Here is a 19,297-nt window from a genome sequence, read left to right as displayed (position 1 = left end):
AATATGGCTCTGTTAGAATCATTAAATCATAGTTGTGGATAGCTATGGCTTCATCCTGTGCTGATTCTGCAAGGTTTAGCTAATAAAAGGTGCCTTCTGAGACATATTTTAATGCATGTGCAAGAGACCCAGAATATACATTGCATTTGCACAAAAAGGGCTCCATAAACCATTTGCCTACAGCCATTTCTCTCACCGCTGTTTCCACATTGGTTGAAACCCTGTTATTATTAATTTCTGGCAGAATTTAAACTTTCCCGGAGTATTTTACTAACTTACTATTTTATCTTTACTGTTCTTGCTTTGTGCTTTATTCTGCCACTGTTCATACTTGCATCACCAATGTTGCATTCTTTTTTTTTACACAGGGGTACAAGGCATTTCAGTTACAGACTGTTAGCATTATATTTAACTGTAGTTTTCTGACATGATTTCTTTTCAATTAGGTGAAAATGAAATCCTTGAGACTCTATACAATATTGCAAGCCAGAACAAGATATGGAGGTCTTATATAGGCATGGGTTATTACAACTGCTCAGTGCCTCACCCCATTGCACGGAATTTGTTGGAGAATGCAGGATGGTAATGTACCACATTTTCTTTTTAAATGCATATGGATAAATATACATTTGAAGTTTGTCTTATGAATGAGCATAGACAAATATATCCCAAACCTATTTTTTTGACTAAAGCTTTCATATATTTGATACTGATGTGTAAGTGTAGGAACTGTGTGGTTCATGCTGAAGCTAGAGAGGAAAAAGAATAATTTTGACTTTAAAAGATGTTTTTTCTGTAAAACATTTGATTTTTGTGACTTCTATTCACAGCTCCTATTTATTATGAACTAAACCAAGAGTAGTTGTTTGCTTTAAGGAAGCATACAGATTTAACTCTTAAACTAAACTTAATTCTTTCCTAACTTCTGTGTAAATTTAAACCAGCTCCCTCCTCCACTGATGTATACAGTTTTGTGTGGAGGTAGTTAAATACTGTGCAGCACTCTGATTATGGTTTTCTTAAGAGGAAGCAAGAAGCCTTGAAAATTTTAAAGGCTTTTCTCTTAGTATTTCTTTCTTGATTTTTTTTTTTTTTTGAAACTGTAGACCTTCAGGAGTTTGAGTATGTAACCATAAAGTATATTCCTGTTGGAACAAGTAATTCACTGATGCCTGAAAACCGGTAGATAGGAATATTTGATAATTGATTTATGAAGAGGCTGAGAATATGGTACTTTGTTCACATAACCAAGCTGATGTTTCATTTTTTTGTGATAAGCAAAAAAATAGCCTGTTTGACAGAGCTGAACTTGAATGTTACTGGTTTGAGTGGGTTTTTAACTGAAATTTAAAAAGGAAAATAATATAATGCATTGATTTATGTCTTATGAAAAGCATTAATATAAATAATAATGGGGTTTTGTCTCTTGATGGACTTTTCCTAACAAAGGCACTAAGGCTTGATTATAAATACTCATGTAGCACTGACATTTCTCTAAAGAACTGTAACTCAGAAATGATGCAACAGAAAAACTAAATTTAATGTCCCTGGTACCCTGCATTGTCTCATTTGGTTTAGAAGTTCCCTTATCTCTAGTCAGTAACATCCTTTTCTTGGTACTGAAGATAATAAATGAGTAATTTTTATGTTAATAAAAACAGTATTTAAGGGTTATATATATACAACCCCAGACAACCAACCAAAGAGTAACATTTGTCAGTGTAAAAAGCCATTGTTACTTAGGTGCTATATTTTTTTGTACTTTGGGTTGTCATAAATGGTTCTATGTGTCTGTAGACCTCCAAGTCTCTGTATTTTTAGACTTGTCTGGTTTATTTGCTTCTCAGACTCTTGAACTGATGAAAAGGTTGGACTCAAGGAATCTATACAGTACATCCGTACAAAGTTTTAGTTGGCCTTATCCCCCCACGCTTTTTGCAACATATGCAATCTAAATATTTAAGTACAGTGCTGCAAAACAAATAATCTGTTGCTAGAGGCAAAAATAAGAACATTTAAAAAGTAAGTGGACCTAAATGAACAGCGTATTTTTAAATCCTAAAGAAAAGTGTAGTATTAATGAAGCATCTGGGAGAATCTATCCAGAAATCTGTTCTTGGAGTTTCCAGTAAGGTAAAACTAGATGGCTAAAAGCTAAACTTTTAGATGGCTAAAGTGAAGGTTGAAATGTTTGTTGGGGAGAGGGTTGTATGTCTTTGTGCATGTCTGTGTGCAAAAGCATGTACAGACATTATGAAAGCTTTTTAAGAAATCAAACCTCTCCTTACATGTGCTCAGTGTGTAACACTTCCCGTGCTCATTGCAGCTCCTGTGCTGCAAGCACAGGCTTATTGTTTCTGATCAGTTCTGCCTCTTTCACATGACTCATAGTTTCTCATTGCTTGATGTTCGTTAGAGCAAGGTTTGCATTGCAATACAACATAAGTTTGTATGAAGATTGTTTGTAGAAGTCTGTGAACATGACAGTGGAGGACTTCCAATACCTGAAGGGTCCTACGGGAAGGCTGGGGAGGGACTTTTTACAAGGGCAGGTAGTGATAGAACAAGGCGTAACAGTTTTTAGCTGAAAGAGGGTAGATTTAGATTAGTTATTAGGAAGAAATTCTTCACTGTGAGGGTGGTCAGACACTGAAAAGGTTGCTGAGAGAAATTGCAGATGTCCCCTCCCTAGAAGTGTTCAAAGCCAGGTTTGAGCATCGTGATATAGTGGAAAGTGTCACTGCTAATGGCTTGGGCATTGGACTATATGATCTTTAAGGTACTTGCAACCCAAACCATTCTTTGATTCTATGATTGTATTCTGAAAATTACTGCATACTGTGCAAAAATGTGATACAAACATCACACAGCTGTTTTGTGCTTGTAGACTGGATGCAGAAAGCTGCACAAGCAACTACAAAGCATGCCAGTAAATTCGGGGCTTATGCTTTGAGTGGAAACTGACAGTGTCTCCTTGTCCTATCATAAATCTATCCAGCTTTCTCAAATCCATGAATAAGAAATTGTTTTAGGAACACCTTTATAAGGCTCTTCAAAGATGCATAAAGTGCCAAGTGATAAATCTGGAACTCTATATACTATATGGCATTTGGGGATTTTACAGGCTGGATGGAACTACTTGCAGTTGGATGACTCCTAATTGTACGGCTTTAGTATCTTTCTACACTGCAGTATTTGTATGTGCATATTTAAAATAAATACAGCTTTTGTTTTGTTTTGTTACAGTTTTGGCCTTAACAGTGATGTCCAGACCATAAAAGTCAGATAATTTAAAATTTCATGTATACATGACTAAACCTTAGTCTTAGTTTTCTAGTGTTGTCAGATGTATGATTTTTTTCTTTCCTGTGGCTCATGTATGTAGGTTTTCGATTTTACTAGTGGGCTGTCCTTACTTTAAATTAATTTCATCTTATTAATTGTCAGGTATCAAAAAGAATACTCTGTATAACTGGAAATGCAAATCAATTCTATCTCATGCTATTGCATGAGACTAGTCTTACAGAGGTCTAAAACTGCAAGAACATAATTTATAACAGGATACAAGTATTATCTTGATTATGAATACATTAACTTTGCAGATATTCAGTCAAAGTATAGAAAAAATCACTAAGGAAGATATATAATGAACTATTTTGCTAGAACTTGCTATATATTAGGAAATAAATTAGGCTTAGTCTTAGATCTTATTGACTGTACACCTACAAATACTAATCAAGAGCTAGTTCATTTAATATTGTTTGATAATGGAGTTTTCTGAATCTTTGTGTGGAAGCAAGAGCTAACCTTAGTGTAAAGAAGCCATAATTCTTAATCTTGCTGTTAATATATTGTCTGTTTGTTTTGGTGCTAAACCTAGAAAAAAACCAACTCTGAACTATGGAAGTTTCTGCTCTTTCATAAGCCAGGTCTTTTCATGAATGACCTAGCTTTTGGCTGAAAGCATGCTTCGTTGATACTTCTTGCTGTGATGCCACGTTTTCTTTTAAAACCTTAATTAGTACCTTACAGTTGGTATTCATACAAGTATTTTTGATGAGGCAAAAGATGGAACACTAAATTGAAGAAGAGTTATAAAAGCTACAAAAACTGAAGCCACTTAGTACCAAACTCCTGAAGGTCAGGCACCGGCTCAAGAAAGGTGCCACAAACTTCTCATAGAAGGATTCTTTTGTTTCATGACCTGTCTACCTTAATTAGCTTGGGAGTGTTTGTCTGCAGAAGTACTTTTGGTCCTACAGATGCTGACTGGAGATCATATTTTCCTCCAGTTTGATTGAACAAGAGGCAGGTGGTCGTTGTGTTCCTTGCCACAATGGTAATTCTTCCTTTTCATTTTAATATTGTTGGTACTGGACTTGAATTATATTCAGAACAGCCACTTGAAAAAAACAAAGCAGAAGAGAGGGGGTTTTGAATGAGATGGTTTTGTGCACTTTTTAGAGATCTGATTTATATAAAAGTTTGCTTTAGAAATTACTCTTACTTTTAAAGAGTTTGCTTTTAAATGACTTTAAAAAGTCACCTAACGTAACAGAGATTAAGGCAGAAGTCAGAGTGCAGACTAAAGCCAGTTATTTTATTTGAAGAAATTGTGGAGAAGTAGAATTATTATATTGAAAGATTTAGATGCTAAGACAGTGCCAAACAACCTTCCAAAAGAAAAAAAAAGTGTTTAGATAAATATTTTTATGTTATAAATGGTGTCTTTACACACACAACTGTTAAACTTCATGCACTGTAATTTGCAGTAATACTGGAATTCAGGATTTCTTGGTTGAGTTTTTTCCATCCTTGCCAAAATTGGTTGGTTTTACTTCAGCTGTTTTTACTATTCAAAAGCATAATTCATTAATTATGTTCTGTAGTATATTGTACTATCCCAGCTATGTGGGGTAGGACTGCAGTTATTCAATTAGCAGCTACTTAGTAGAAGTTTAAGAATAGATTTGTTTTTTATTTTACATAACATAAAAACTTCATTTAAAAATCATTTGAGCATAAACTATGAGTGGAAATTCTTGAGGCTTTTTAAGTAGGATTTTTTAATATCACTTCTGTTAACTGATTTTTTTAGCAAGTAATAACCAAAGAGTCTTGATTTTATTTTTCGTCTCTTGCACCGAGTAATATTTCTCTAATTTCAATTAATCTCAATGCTTTAATTCATATTAGTGTACTTCTAGTTCCTCCTGCAACTTATAATGCAAAAAAGGCCTCTAGCGGAAATAAAATGAGAAAGTTAGATTGTTAACTTCAAAAACAGAGGTGTTTCTTTTATTAAGGGAGACAACTCGTTTATGCAAAGCAGTTGAGAATAACTCTTTTTTATTGGTGAGAACTGAGTGGTCAGGGAGACCATTCAGAAAACAGATCTTTATACTCCCAGATTGAAAGTTCATCTGACAAACTGAAAAGTGGGTTTAGCAGCTGTGGACAAAAAAAAAAAAAAAAAAAAAAAAAATTACTAATGAGATGAGCAATGTTGCATGAAGCCCAGGACATGGTCTTACTTGTAAACTATGCAGTCAAGTATATGGTGATGAGTAGTAGTTAAGTATTAGACTTGGCTAAGAAGCAGGAAAAACATTCAATATTTAGGAAAATAATATTTATCTAATTTGATATATAGCTATTGCTTTCTGTCACTGTACTGAATACTGTATGTGAGAAATTTGAGCAGATGTATAATCTAAATAGACAGTAAATACATTAGCATCATATATTACACTTTGGGTTCACTTATTGGGTATGTCCTTCTTTATAGCTCTTCCATGCTCTTCTTCAGGACATTTCCCTACCTTCTCTCTTGCATTACTATTTTATTGCTCTTCTCATCTTGCTCTATACCACAGATTCTGCAGCTTGTTCTTGAAAAATCTTTGTTGCTCACCTTCTATTGGCTTCACATGACTTGAGCTTCCAAATACTTCAGTCTCTCTTTAAAGATTATACCTTCACCCACAAGCATTTTTCAAAAGTCTAGGGCTTACTACCACCTTTTCAGGAAACAAACTGTTGTTTTCTTCCATAGCTAGAGAACAGAGGCCACGAGTGTTCCTACTTATCACTTGTTTCTGGACACTACTCTGAATTCAAACTAGCATAAAGTACTGAACTTCCCTGAACTACCAAGGAATCCACTACCCAAATTTACAGCAGTGAGAGGAGAGTCTGATCTCTGTTCTTGCCTTTCATCCCTGGACCCCATGCTGCTTTGCTTTTATGAACTGTTATAACAGAGTGTTTGCCTTAGGTTGTTGCCTTATCTAAGACATTGCTTATGTTGCCTCTACTGTTTTGTTCTCCAAATGGCAACGGATAAAACTCACATCAGTCCCACTTCCCTTCACTAACGTATATGGAAACTGTAATTTCACAAGCAGTTGCATATTTCTGAGCTTGATCCTGTTAAATGCTAAGTGTCTTTCCTCCTGTAAGAGTGGAGAAGACATGGCAAGTAAAGGGCTTCTGAAACAGTATTGAAAGACAATGGTAATACCTAGATATGATTGCAAGAAACATTCTTGTTTGGATGTTGTGACTTGACTCAGTTCTCACACACTTAGCCCCTGCTTCCCCTCTCCTTTCCCCAAGACACACTCACACCTCTGTTTTAAAACTAATTTCTCTTTTCTAATGGAAAAATAGAATTCTTCTGTAAAAAGCCAAGCCAATATCAGAAGAGAAAATATTCTCAGGCTTCCAGGACAGTAATAAATTACAACCATCTAAGAACAACTGTTTTCTAACAGACTTTCATGTTAGTGAATTATGCTTTACAATTTATTTTTCCTATGACAGTTCAGTTATGTGTTGGCGTAATTCTGTTACACATTTATTTTCTTAGACTCAAACTCAGAGTTCTTTTCTTACAGGGTTACCCAGTATACTCCTTACCAACCTGAGGTCTCCCAGGGCAGGCTGGAGAGCCTGCTAAATTACCAGACTATGGTGTGCGATATCACAGGAATGGATGTGGCTAATGCATCTTTGCTGGATGAGGGGACAGCTGCTGCAGAAGCCATGCAGTTATGTCACAGGTACTATGTTTAAATATGTGGTTAAATCACAGCAGGAAGGAATTTTGGAGTTTGAAAGACATCTGTCCTGTGTAGGCATAGATAGGTGAGGGTATTTAAGTTGAGTGTGGCCTTCTCACTGTGATCAGATCACTAAACAGTTATAGCCAATGTTATTGTTGGGTGCACGTGCATCAGCCAGCAACTCTTTATATATGACTGGCCCTGTTTACCCCCTCACCACTCTATTTTCTTACACTTGTTCCTCCCAGAACCACTTAGCTGTATCACTTTTCCCCATAACATGTCATAATAAGCCCTTGCAATCTCAAAGTGCTTTTCCCCTGCATCCCATAATGCTTCCCCTCAGGGAGGCCCAGACAGTGTGTTTCTCTGGGTTAATTAATTAATTTGAGTTTCCACCTGCCGTGGGACTTGTCTGCTCCTCTGTGCTTGTGGAGACGAGCTGGTGTCTCCTGTGATGGGCCTGGGAGCAGCAGTGACAGGGTGTTATTTGGGCTCCCCGGCTATTGCTGCTCTGTGGGGGCACAGAGGAGCTTTTATTGCATAACCTAACAGTCTGTGGCATGAATCTCTTGTTTTCCTCGAACACTGAAGATGTGAATTGGTTTCTTCCACTGCTGGTTAAAAGGAGTTTTAAAAACAGGTGAAGTATGTTAATCCTGAGTCACTAAAAGTGAAGCTGTTACTGGTATATCCAAATTTACTTTCAGGGATCTGTATTGTAGGGACATTTGCAAAGGATCTGCAAATAAAATGAAATCTGAGATGATTGAAAGTCTCTTCAGGACTGTGTATCAGGAAGGATATTACCCAGCAGAAACTATGTTGTAACTATTAAGTTGTGCAAAGCATTAGTCTGACATAAAATCATGTTTACCAGAGAAAACTAAGCAATTGTCTTTGTATCCATTTCACTAATTTGATGGCTCATGTTTGTTTTCCAGGGCAACACTGAAAATCTGTGTTAGAGACCATAGTGGTATTCCTTTAAAAGAGTATGTGTGGGTAGAGGCATTCTTGCAGCTTCTTAAGTTGGCTCCTTGTTCTCTTTCATGCTCTGTTTTAATTTTTGTCACGTGTGAATCTCATCTGCGTGTCTGAAATGAACTTTTTTATTTTAAATAGACCAGAACCTTCATTCAATCTTGCACTTCATTTGGTTATGATAACCAAAATTTACAACTGCCTTTTAATGTAGAAAAACTCACATTTAGAAAAAAAATTAATTTTATTTCTATGGAAAATAATACATTCTTTATACGTAACCCTTCTTTTCTTCCTTTTCTTTTTAACAGGCACAACAAAAGAAGGAAGTTTTATGTAGATGCCCGATGCCACCCTCAAACTATAGCAGTGGTCCAAACTAGAGCAAAGTAATGTTTTTCTCCGTTTTCCAGCATAATTTTTCATCTGTGCCTTTTCACCATTTCTGGAATATAGGTTTATGCTATCTTTGCAAAATAAAAGCAGAAATCTGTTAACATTTGACATTACTTCTACTTTTCCATTCAGATACAACTGCAAAGTAATTAAAAATGTTTTAAAAGAGAATAAACATCTGATAAAAAGAAAATCTTCCCCTTAAGTTGTTTGTGCCAATATATAGGTTTGGTTATTTAATTCAGTCTGGTCATTTTTTTTAACTAGGAAATTAATTACTCTAGATAGAAAAACTTGTCTTTTAATGAAAGCTAAATCCATTTGAAGTTTACATATTGAAGTAACTAACTTCTAAAAATATGACTTTGTTCTCAAAGTTAAACATGCTAAAGCAGCAAAATGTTGATAACAAGTAGCTTATGCATCCTCTGCTCTGCTTTGCTCCATGTTTCTGGTAATGATATCAAATGCAATTATTCTTCAGTTCTATATTCCATGAGATGAAACTTCCTCTTTGTTTAGCACTGCAAAGCAGGTTCAGCCCTCTGTATGTTAAAAAAGTCATATATAAGTCCATGAAAACACCACGTTAAGTATAACTCCAAGGCAGGAAGTGGTTTAATTATGTTGTCTTCTTCATGTTTTTGTTTTCCAGTTATACAGGTGTTATTACTGAGCTCAAATTACCCCATGAGATGGATTTCAGTGGAAAGGATGTCAGTGGAGTATTATTTCAGTATCCGGACACTGAAGGCAAAGTGGAAGACTTCTCTGAACTTGTTGAAAGAGCTCATAAAAATGGGGTAAAATAAATTTTATTGGTCTCTCAGATTTCAGTCTAATGCGTGAAGCAGCCATAATCATAGAAACTAAGTGTTACATGAGATACTGCCTAAAGTATTACTCCTCAGTTCCATGCAATTGATAGCTATTACAACCATTGCACCTCAGCTCTGTGCAGATGATACAGAGCCGTTTGAAACTGCATTGTGTTCAAGTTTAGCTCCCACGCAAACACTGTTCCTTCAGAAAAGAGGCTGACTTCTCTGTGCACTTCTATTCTCAGACTCTCGCCTGCTGTGCTACTGATCTTCTGGCTCTCTGTATTCTGAAGCCTCCTGGAGAGTTTGGGGTAGACGTTGTCCTGGGTAACTCACAGAGGTTTGGTGTGCCACTCTGCTATGGGGGACCCCACGCGGCATTCTTTGCTGTCAAGGAGAATCTGGTGAGAATGATGCCGGGCAGAATGGTGGGCGTTACGAGGTAAGGGCTCCTTTTGCCATTAGTGTCTTCAGGGAAAATCAAAATAAAACACATTATGACTATCCTGTGCAGCCTTTATGAATAACAGCTGACCATGGTGTTGTACCAAACACCTTTTTTCTTGAAAACTGGGAGAATAAAAGTTGCCTTCAGTTTTTAGGAAGCAAGCTTAAATAATTGTATTTGTGTGGAATGAAGCTGTGAACTGTCTATAGTGCTTGCCACAATGTGGGATGAAGCAATAACTGAAACAGCAGAGAGGATTAGTTGTGATGGCATGAGGCTTTGCAGGCTAACTTATTCCTCTTGCTCTGTACTGTTACACCTTTTTCTTTGACATCCAGTTATTAAAAACATAAATGGGAAGAAGTAGGAAATTCAGTGAACCTCACAAATAATCGAGAAGGAACTTAAGGTAGTTCACATTTTAGTCAAGCTTAAACAAAACATAGAAATAGTGTGCAGAAACTTGCCTCTAATTCTTGTTACTGGTGAAGTATTTTGAATTTTGACAAGATGTCAAACTGGGACTAGTAGAAGTGCAAAGTAATTGTCACTGGAAAGACTGCATATTTTTGGCACAGAAGCTACTCAGAAGTATTTCAGTAACCAAAATAACTAATGACATTAACAGTTATTAGTAAGCTTGGAAATATTTAATTTGTATAGTAATATTCCTTCAAATATTTTTTAATCATCTTGCTTATTCTAAGGGCATCCTTAGGTTTTACTCATAGTTCTGAAATCTGATCACCAATTCAGATTATGATCACAAGTCTGGTACAACCTTTTACAAAAGAACAGTAATTCTATTTATCAGGGTCACACTACTGCTGCTCTGTGACTGTACATAGTTGAATATTTTTAATCTACTTTCATCTTTCTGCCTCTCAAACAAAGTTGGAAAAGAAAATGTTAAAATGGAAGAAGCTATGGTACTTTATTCAGTTTTCTGCTCTGGATTTTAATCACAGAATCACAGAATGATTCAGGTTGGAAGGGATCTCTGGAGGTCATCTGGTCCAACCTGCTCAGTTAGGGTGACCTAGAGCCAGTAGACTGGGACTGAGTCCAAATGTCTTTTGAAGATCTCCAAGGAAGGAGACTCCACAGTGCCTCTGGGCAACCTGTGCTAGTGCTCAGTCATCCTCACAGTGAAAAAGTGTTTCCTCATGTTCAGGACAAACCTCCTGTGTTTCAGTCTGCACTCAATGCCTCTGGTGCTGTCACTGGGCACTACTGATAAAAGCCTGTCTTCGTCCTCTTTGCACCCTCCCTCAATATTTATATACATTGGTGAGGTCCTCCCTGAGCCTTCTCTTTTCTAGGCTGAACTGTCCCAGCTCTCTCAGCCTTTCCTCATAAGAGAGATGGCCCAGTCCCTTCCACATCTTTGTGGCACTTCACTGGACTCCATACCTATGGAGTACCTTTCCAGTACTTCCGTATCTGTCTTGTACTGAGGAGCTCAAAACTGGACTCAGTACTCCACATGTGGCCTCACAAATGCTGTTGAGAGGGCAAGGATCACCTCCCTTGATTTGCTGGGAAAGCTTTGCCTAATGCAGCCCAGGATACCATTCGCCTTCTTTGCTGAATGGGCACATTGCTGGCTCATGTTCAACTTGGTATCCCCCAGGACCCACTGGGGTCTTCTCTGCTAAGCTGCTTTCCAGCTGGGTGGCCCCTAGCATGTACTGCTGTGTGGGGTTCTTCAGCAGGTGCAGCACTTTGCACTTCCCCTTGTTGAACTTCATGAGTTTCCCGTCAGCCTATTTTTCTAGCCTGTCAAGGTCCCTCTCAATGGACTGGTGATAAACTAAGATGTATAGTCAAAATCCCTAAACAACTGCTAGAATAAAAATTATTTCAATCGCTCATAACTGGTGCGCAAGTACTTAAGGCACTTAGTGTAGCTATTCAAACCCCCACATGTGTTCATGTATATATATTTCTGTGATATGTGTGTACAGAATTTGTCTGTTTCTTTTTGTGGCTGTTCTGAAAGTTTTCATAGTTTTAAAGGATATTAGATTGGCTCTTAACTCTCCACTTTTAACATGTTAGGAACCCTACAAAAGGACCTCTTAAAGGATAGATTGACCAGAGCCCTTTCAGTTATCTCATACAACCTTGTTGGATGGGTTATTTTTATATACAAACTCGACATGCTCTTACTTAACATCATTAGAAAAGATGCTGCTTCTCAGTGTTTGCTGAATTGTTTTTCTGGATTACTGTTCAGTTAAAAAAATTGCAATAATCTGTGGCATTTTAAAGCAAATACCAAGTTCTGATATAGTATGCTTAGAAAACTGCTTAGAAAACACACCCTGTGTGCTTTACCTGATGGGACACATGTGCCAGCCATGATGTGAATAGAAATCTAGAGACTTCAGTCTCACTCTCTTTTTGATATAACAGCTTACACTTGACTTTTACATTTTTTTCTCTCCAGCACCTCTCTGGGGATTGATAACTAGTTTCAGGTTAGCCTGCATAGAGGCCAGTGTCTTAAATTACTGTAGTTTTAGAGTAACAGAAACACTTTTGTTTGTGATTTAGAGATGCAAATGGAAAGGAAGTGTTCCGCCTTGCTTTGCAAACACGGGAGCAGCATATCAGGAGGGATAAGGCAACCAGCAACATCTGCACAGCACAGGTAACTTGTCATGCTTTATTTTCAGCAGTCAAAAGGAACAAGTTAAATCGTAAGTTTATAGTCCTAACATAACAGTAATTTGGGTTAGCTTTACTTTTGAGAGTTTTTACTAGAAAAAATGAAGAACATTGTAATATTTAGGTGTTTTTGCATTTCTTTTAAGTCCTTCGAAAAACTGAACACTGCTTGAAAAGAGGGTATTAATATCTGTTTCCTTTAATAAAGACTTTAGCCCTGAATTAGTGCAGTGTCATGAGTCCATCCATGTCGTAGGATGAATGCCACTGAGCAGTGCTGTGTTAGCTATGAAAGAGAAAAATTTCTTCATAAAATGGAAGGGAATTCTAATCATCTGAAATTGCCCACTCAAAGCAAAAAAAAAAAAAAAAAAAAAAAAAATTAAACTCTAAAACTGATCGTTCAAATTGTCACAACTTATATTTTTGTCTATGTGATTTTAATACAAAAATATTGTATCACCAAAGAGCTATCTTTACAGGAAAATACCATGATTAAGTAAGTAATTATCCAAAATATTTATCTTCAGAATGCCTCTGCAGACTTCCAGCCAGACAAGTTCATAATTTTTCTGCTCCTGTCAATACTTTGCTCATGCTCTTAGTGTTATGTCAGATTTTGAGGAGAGATTATTAATATTAAAATGAGCTTAATTACTTAGGATGCATGTGATATTCCATAGTGTTTTGTACCAGTCCTAAACAATGAGTTTCCTATGAGATGAGCTTTACTTGAGAGTCCTCAAATGTCTTTGTTGCAGTACTCAAGTGTAATCAAGTTTAAGTTAATGTTAATTGCCAGCACGGTTACATTTTAAAGGGCATTGAATTCATAATCAGTGCTTACAGTTTCATAGAAGTATTTTGCCTTTCCCACCTTGTGGTGGGAAAGGCAAAATTACGTGTTGGTGACACATAATCAAGTATAATATCAGCTAAGGATATGTGGTGGTCCTTGGGTGCTAAAGAAACTTTCCACTAAACTAACATGAAGCAATCTTTGGTGGTGGTGGTGATGATGATGATAATAGTAATAATAATAATAATAATGTCCTAAACTGTATTTGGATCCTAGGCTCTTCTGGCTAACATGGCAGCCATGTTTGGTGTATACCATGGGTCTGATGGATTAAGGCATATTGCAAGACGGGTACACAATGCTACGCTAATCTTGGCTGAGGGTGAGTATTAAATGTCCTGTTCTTAAATGTTTACACTTTCTTAAATAATACATCTTCTTAAATAAACTTAACAGGTTTTTTTGCCAGCTCACGGGTGTTCTTTCAACTCCAAAGAGAGAGTTTTAATACAAAATTCACAGCTAATGTTTTTGTGTACTTCTGACAATAACACACAAGAATTGGATATCTATGATATGAGCTTGCAAGCATTACTTCTGTTTCCTTGGGAAACTAGCAGAAGTCTACACAGCGAGTCTCTAGATGATAAGATTCAAATGCTGTTTTCCAGCTGCCAGCTCTATAGTTCACTTACTGGACCATCCTAGTTTACACACAGAAAACTGCACAGAGTATTAATAACATAGCAAAAAGAAGTAATAAATGAGATTAAAGAAATTGAACATTTCAGTTAAGTTGTGTGGAGTGTCATACCTGCTATGAAGACTGAAATCCTAAAGCTTAACAGCTGAACGAAAGCACAGAGTTTGTAGCAGAAAATGGTGATTGCTGCTGGACTATGTGGTCTGATAGGTTTTTTTTCCACTGGCATGACTATCATTGCTGTCAGAATGAGCTATGCAGAACTGGAATGCTGGGAATTGAGGAATGATTGCCACAATTATCCATGCTTTATTTGCCAGCTTAGCTGGAAGACCTTTTGCTGCTGTGAAAAGCACTTAAGACTCTGTTATGTCAAGCTCTATGACAATTAATATAAATTTATATAATAAAATTTTTCTTTCCAGTCTTGTGATTTTATCCTTACTGCATTCCTATACCAGTTCTGCTACTGTATATATTACAAATTTGGTGTATCAGAAATATCTTCCCTAGACTCAAATCTGCATTATTAATTAGATCTTACTCTGATTTAGATGCATTTCCTGCATGGTGACATTTCACTAAAAAGGCGGTGGTTTTGCTGCTCTGTACACAAGGGGAATATTTTGCTTTATTATGTAAAAGCATATACTTACAAGATTGATAGTGCTGTTATGCAAGTACTGTGTAAGCAAGCAATAGAACTAACTTGCTTACACAGTACTTGCGTAACAGTATGCAGCTAATAGAATTAACTTGCTGTTTTTTCTAGGTCTCAGGCGAGCTGGTCATAAGCTACATCATGATCTGTTCTTTGATACCTTGACGATCACATGTGGATGCTCAGTCAAAGAGGTTTTGGACAGGGCAGCTCTTAGAAAGATCAATTTTCGGATTTACAGTGATGGCAGAGTAAGCAACTTCCTAAACCTTTCAGAAATTTTGTAGCATGACTTTTTCTGCATTAAGATTCTGGTCATTACATGTGCTAAACAGAACAAAATTATTTAAGATTCTTGTAATTTGCTCAGATAGATCAGTTAATTATAAAGATAATACAGAGAATGAAGTTGTAAAAGGTGATGAACTGAACTTCCAGAAATAATAATTGTATTTTCATTTTATGCCTATTTCAAAAGATCATCTAGTTGTTTCATGTTCAATATGTCACTAAGGGCTAGACTGGAGACACTTTAAAACTTAATAATGAAATGCAAGGTGACCTCCAGAATTCAGGTCCTGTGGCACTGTTTAAAGACAGGTTGAAATCTAAATGACATTTTAGTAGGCACTAAGGACTTTTGGCAAAGTCTTAATATGTTCTGTGAAATGAGATGGGGGTGAGTGGGTCATCTAGCAACATGGGCCATTTTCTTATTAAATGGAAAACACCTAGAAAAGTTAGAAGTGAGGTTACAATTCTTGAAGCTTGTGAGCCGTCTGGCTTGAATGGTTTAGCAGGGGAAAGGTACGAATTGGAAAATTTTCTGTAAATAAAATAAATATATGTATTTATTACATAAATTTAAGTGACATTTACATATGGTTGGATAGGTTGATTTTTTTCTATTTAATAGACTATGCCACTGGAATTAAGAGCTTTGAGTAATTTCTGTTGCTTTTATCCCTAGCTTGGAGTATCGCTTGATGAAACTGTAAATGAGAAAGACCTAGATGACATATTATGGATTTTTGGTTGTGAGTCTTCAGCTGTAAGTATGCAATAGATCATACAGATTAAATTATCTGAGTGTTTCAGAAGTTTAGTGTAATGCAAAACTGCTTTTGGGAGAGCAGGTGTCTATATGACGACCCTTTATTGAATACTGAGAGTTTCAAACTCTCTCTTAAAGAAGGAGGCAATATGAGGTAGCAATGATTTATGTAACTGAGTAACGCCATTTTCTGATTCTGATGCTTAGTGCTTTCAGTCAGCTTGGACACCTTGAGTTTAGGCTGTTACTTGTTTTGTGAGGGTTAGGACATGGTGCTCAATTAAATTTCTCTCCCACTGGAATTTTTGTTGCCTGTCATTAGTAATTAGCAGCAATATTTCCAAGACGAGGACTACTGAGACATCTGTACCTATTTTAATATAGTGCTGTTGTCATGCTGGATATATACAGGTATGTATGTAAATAAAGTTGGGTTGGTTTTTTTTTACCTAAAAAGCTAATTTAATCTTGAGGTAAGTTGGTAGTATAAGCTAGTTCTGATGGAAATTGACTGTGAAAAGAGAAATTTCCATAAAAGTATTTGACTCCATGTTTCTTTGTGTCACAGGAGCTAATTGCTGAGGGTATGGGCGAGGAAACCAAAGGCATCCTTAGCACCCCATTTAAGAGAACTTCTAAATTCTTGACACATCAGGTTTTCAACAGGTTTGTGAAGTTGCTGTATGTCTTATATTTTAATGGAATCCGACAGTGTCTCCTTTCAAAAGCGTTGCTGGAATCAGTTGAGAACAGTTTTGTAGCTGTATTCCCAGTCACTTGTACTCTGAAATAATCTATTTAATAGCATTTTTAGATATCTTTCATGTTTTAAATGAGGAAAGCAATACTCATTGTCACATGAAGGATGTGTTTTTCCATTTTCTGCTACATTGTACAAGCTATTATTTGAGGACGAAGTATCAGCAGACTTACTAGAGCCCTTATATTCTATATTTACTGATAGCATTTCTGAGTGAATGATAATAGACATTTTTAATCCACGTTGCTATTAGCAAGCATAAAGTAACAATTTGCAAAGAAGTGCCTGGTATACATTAAAAATTATCCTAAGTCTTAATTATTTTTTATGGCTTTTCCTAGGTTAGAGCGTAGATCAACCAGCTGATATAGCTAATATGCTTGCCTTAACACCACACTTTTTGTTCTCCAGCTATCACTCTGAGACAAAAATTGTGCGGTACATGAAAAGATTAGAAAACAAAGATATTTCCCTTGTTCACAGCATGATTCCCTTGGTACGTATTTACCAAAAAGAGAAAAAGATAGGTACTTGCATACATATGTCAATAAATACTGACAAATATGTTTGTATTTTTAGGGGTCCTGCACAATGAAGCTCAATAGTTCAGCTGAACTTACAGTAAGTTGCAATAATACTGTCTTACTTGAGATTCACATGAGTAAATTACCTAGCCAGTGTCATTGTAGGGAAGTAACGACTGCTTTTGGTCTAGTCGTCTGGCTGAAGAGGCAATTTCAGAAGCAGCTAAAGTCATCAGCTCCCTTTTCCTCTAGGAAAAAAGCTCTGAAAAGCACGCAGGAGTGCAACAACAGCAGGAGAGTGAGAGACTTTGAGGACTCCATTCTGAAAAAAATAATGAAAATAATTTTTGGAATTAAGTATCATAGTCCTGTTCCCTCATGTGGTGTTGCAGTACTTAACTTCTGTCTGCTTTTACAGTGAAAGTCTCAGAAATATGGAAAGAATCAAGTGGGACTGGCAATTCACATTTCTTTGTCAGTTTGCTATTTCTTAGGATAGCACTCCTTTTCCCCAGGTGAGGAGCTGGAGTTCCTGGATATCATCATTTTTTCTAGCTAGTAGTAAGTGAAGCAGAGCCTTAGCCAGGCTGTTTGGATACTGAATGACTTTTTGACTCTGAATGAACTTCCTCTGCTCTCTCTCTGTTGGCTTCTCGCTTTGATCTTTCACTAGGTTTCCTTTGTCCTCTTTCACTCACTGCCTTCTCTGTGTCTTCTCTTCACTGGTTCCTGTCTTGTATATTCCCTTGTAGCTAAAATAGATAGCAGCAAAACTGTGTGAAACAAACTGAGTTTTATGTACCATTCCACACGACTCCTCTCTGTTTGCCCTGTGATCCCACAGCTCTACATATGGGTAGGTGACCTAGAAGGAGAAACTGAGGATTTTTAAGCATCTTCTGAATGTAAAAAAAATGTTACTGGAAATCACAGAACCATAGAAGAGGGGTTGGACAAGAATAGAAGCAGGTTGGACAGGACCTTTAATATCACTGGGTCCAACCATTAACATAATACTGCCAAGTCCACCACTAAACCATGTCCAAGCAAAGAGTATGCTCATCAAAGCCATGAGCTGCCAGTTTCTGCAGGAGAATGCTGTGGGAAACAGTGTCAAAGGCTTTACTAAAGTCTAGGTAGACAACATCCACAGCCTTTCCCTCATCCACTAAGTGGGTCACCTTGTCATAGAAGGAGATCAGGTTAGTCAAGCAGGACCTGCCTTTCATAAACCCATGCTGACTGGACCTTGTCACCTGGTTGTCCTGTACGTGCTGCATTCAAGATTATCTGCTCCATGACCTTCCCCAGCACCGAGGTCAGACTGACAGGCCTGTAATTCCCTGGATCATCCTTCCAGCTCTTGTATGTGGGTGTCACATTTGCTAACCTCTGCTCCACTGGGACCTCCCTGGTTAGCAAGAGGATGGAATGATGGAAAGTGTCTTGGTGAGCACTTCTGTCAGCTCCCTCAGTACCCTTGAGTGGACACCATCCAACTCCATAGACTTGTGTGTGTCTAAGTTGTGTAGCAGGTTGCTGACCATTTTCCCTTGGATTATGGGGGCTTCATTTTACTCCCTGACCCTGTCTTCCAGTTCAGGAGGCTGCGTACCCAGAGAACAATTGATAGTACTTCCAGTGACTGAAGCACAGAATCCATGAAGTACCTCAGCATTTCCCCATCCTTTGTCGCTGTTTCCCCCCACATGCACTGAAGGATGAAGATTCTCCTTAGCCCTCCTTTTTCTGCTAATGTATTTATAGAATCATTTTTATTGCCTCTTGTGGCAGTAGCCAGATTAAGTTCTAGTTGGGCTTTGGCCCTTCTAATTTTCTTGCTGCATACCCTTACGACATTGTTACAGTCCTCCTGAGTTGCCTGTCCCTTCTTCCAGAGGTCATAAACTCTCCTTTTTTTCCCAAGTTTCAGCCAAAGCTCACTGTTCAGCCAGGCCGCATCCTACAATGAGGCTGTCCCTTGTAGAGTTTGACAACGAAGCAGAGTTGTCTCCAGAATATTTTGTTACAGCACATGCTTTTTTTTTTTTTAATAGCCTATTTCATGGAAAGAATTTGCCAACATCCACCCTTTTGTGCCCCTGGATCAAGCTCAAGGGTATCAGCAGCTTTTCAAGGATTTAGAGAAGGACCTATGTGAGATAACTGGCTATGACAAAATCTCCTTCCAACCAAACAGGTAGGAATTTTTTTTCTGAACATTTGCTCCTTAACATGATTCCAAATACTTACCTCTAAAGAAAATGTGCAAGGGAAAAATGGAAGAAGTTTCTAAAATTAAATTTGACAAAGAGAAGCCTTGAATGCAAGGTTATGAAAATGAGATTTGTTTTTTCAAAACTGCAGAACCTTATTTTGCCTAATCTCTTCTAAAAGGTGAATGATT

General features: G+C 37.2%; 1 protein-coding gene across 1 annotated transcript in view; it reads left to right on the top strand.

Annotated features, from left to right (window-relative positions):
- Nucleotides 1-427: 427 nt before the first annotated feature.
- Nucleotides 428-19,297, top strand: part of GLDC (glycine decarboxylase) — a gene marked incomplete at its 3' end in the record, with an annotated part of 33,055 nt that continues 14,185 nt past the window's right edge. The window contains exons 1-13 of the mRNA XM_010170637.2: nucleotides 428-582; nucleotides 6,900-7,064; nucleotides 8,363-8,440; nucleotides 9,103-9,250; nucleotides 9,514-9,710; nucleotides 12,276-12,372; nucleotides 13,465-13,570; nucleotides 14,664-14,803; nucleotides 15,523-15,603; nucleotides 16,175-16,272; nucleotides 16,778-16,862; nucleotides 16,946-16,987; nucleotides 18,948-19,090. Coding sequence (XP_010168939.2) covers nucleotides 428-582; nucleotides 6,900-7,064; nucleotides 8,363-8,440; nucleotides 9,103-9,250; nucleotides 9,514-9,710; nucleotides 12,276-12,372; nucleotides 13,465-13,570; nucleotides 14,664-14,803; nucleotides 15,523-15,603; nucleotides 16,175-16,272; nucleotides 16,778-16,862; nucleotides 16,946-16,987; nucleotides 18,948-19,090 — 1,535 coding nt within the window. The remainder of the gene's footprint in view (nucleotides 583-6,899; nucleotides 7,065-8,362; nucleotides 8,441-9,102; nucleotides 9,251-9,513; nucleotides 9,711-12,275; nucleotides 12,373-13,464; nucleotides 13,571-14,663; nucleotides 14,804-15,522; nucleotides 15,604-16,174; nucleotides 16,273-16,777; nucleotides 16,863-16,945; nucleotides 16,988-18,947; nucleotides 19,091-19,297) is intronic.

Source organism: Antrostomus carolinensis, unplaced genomic scaffold, assembly GCF_000700745.2.
Source record: "Antrostomus carolinensis isolate BGI_N321 unplaced genomic scaffold, ASM70074v2 scaffold26570, whole genome shotgun sequence".
In the NCBI taxonomy this organism is placed as follows: Eukaryota; Metazoa; Chordata; class Aves; order Caprimulgiformes; family Caprimulgidae; genus Antrostomus; species Antrostomus carolinensis.
The sequence above is the reverse complement of the archived record's forward strand: the minus strand, read 5'-3'. Positions and strand labels throughout refer to the sequence as shown.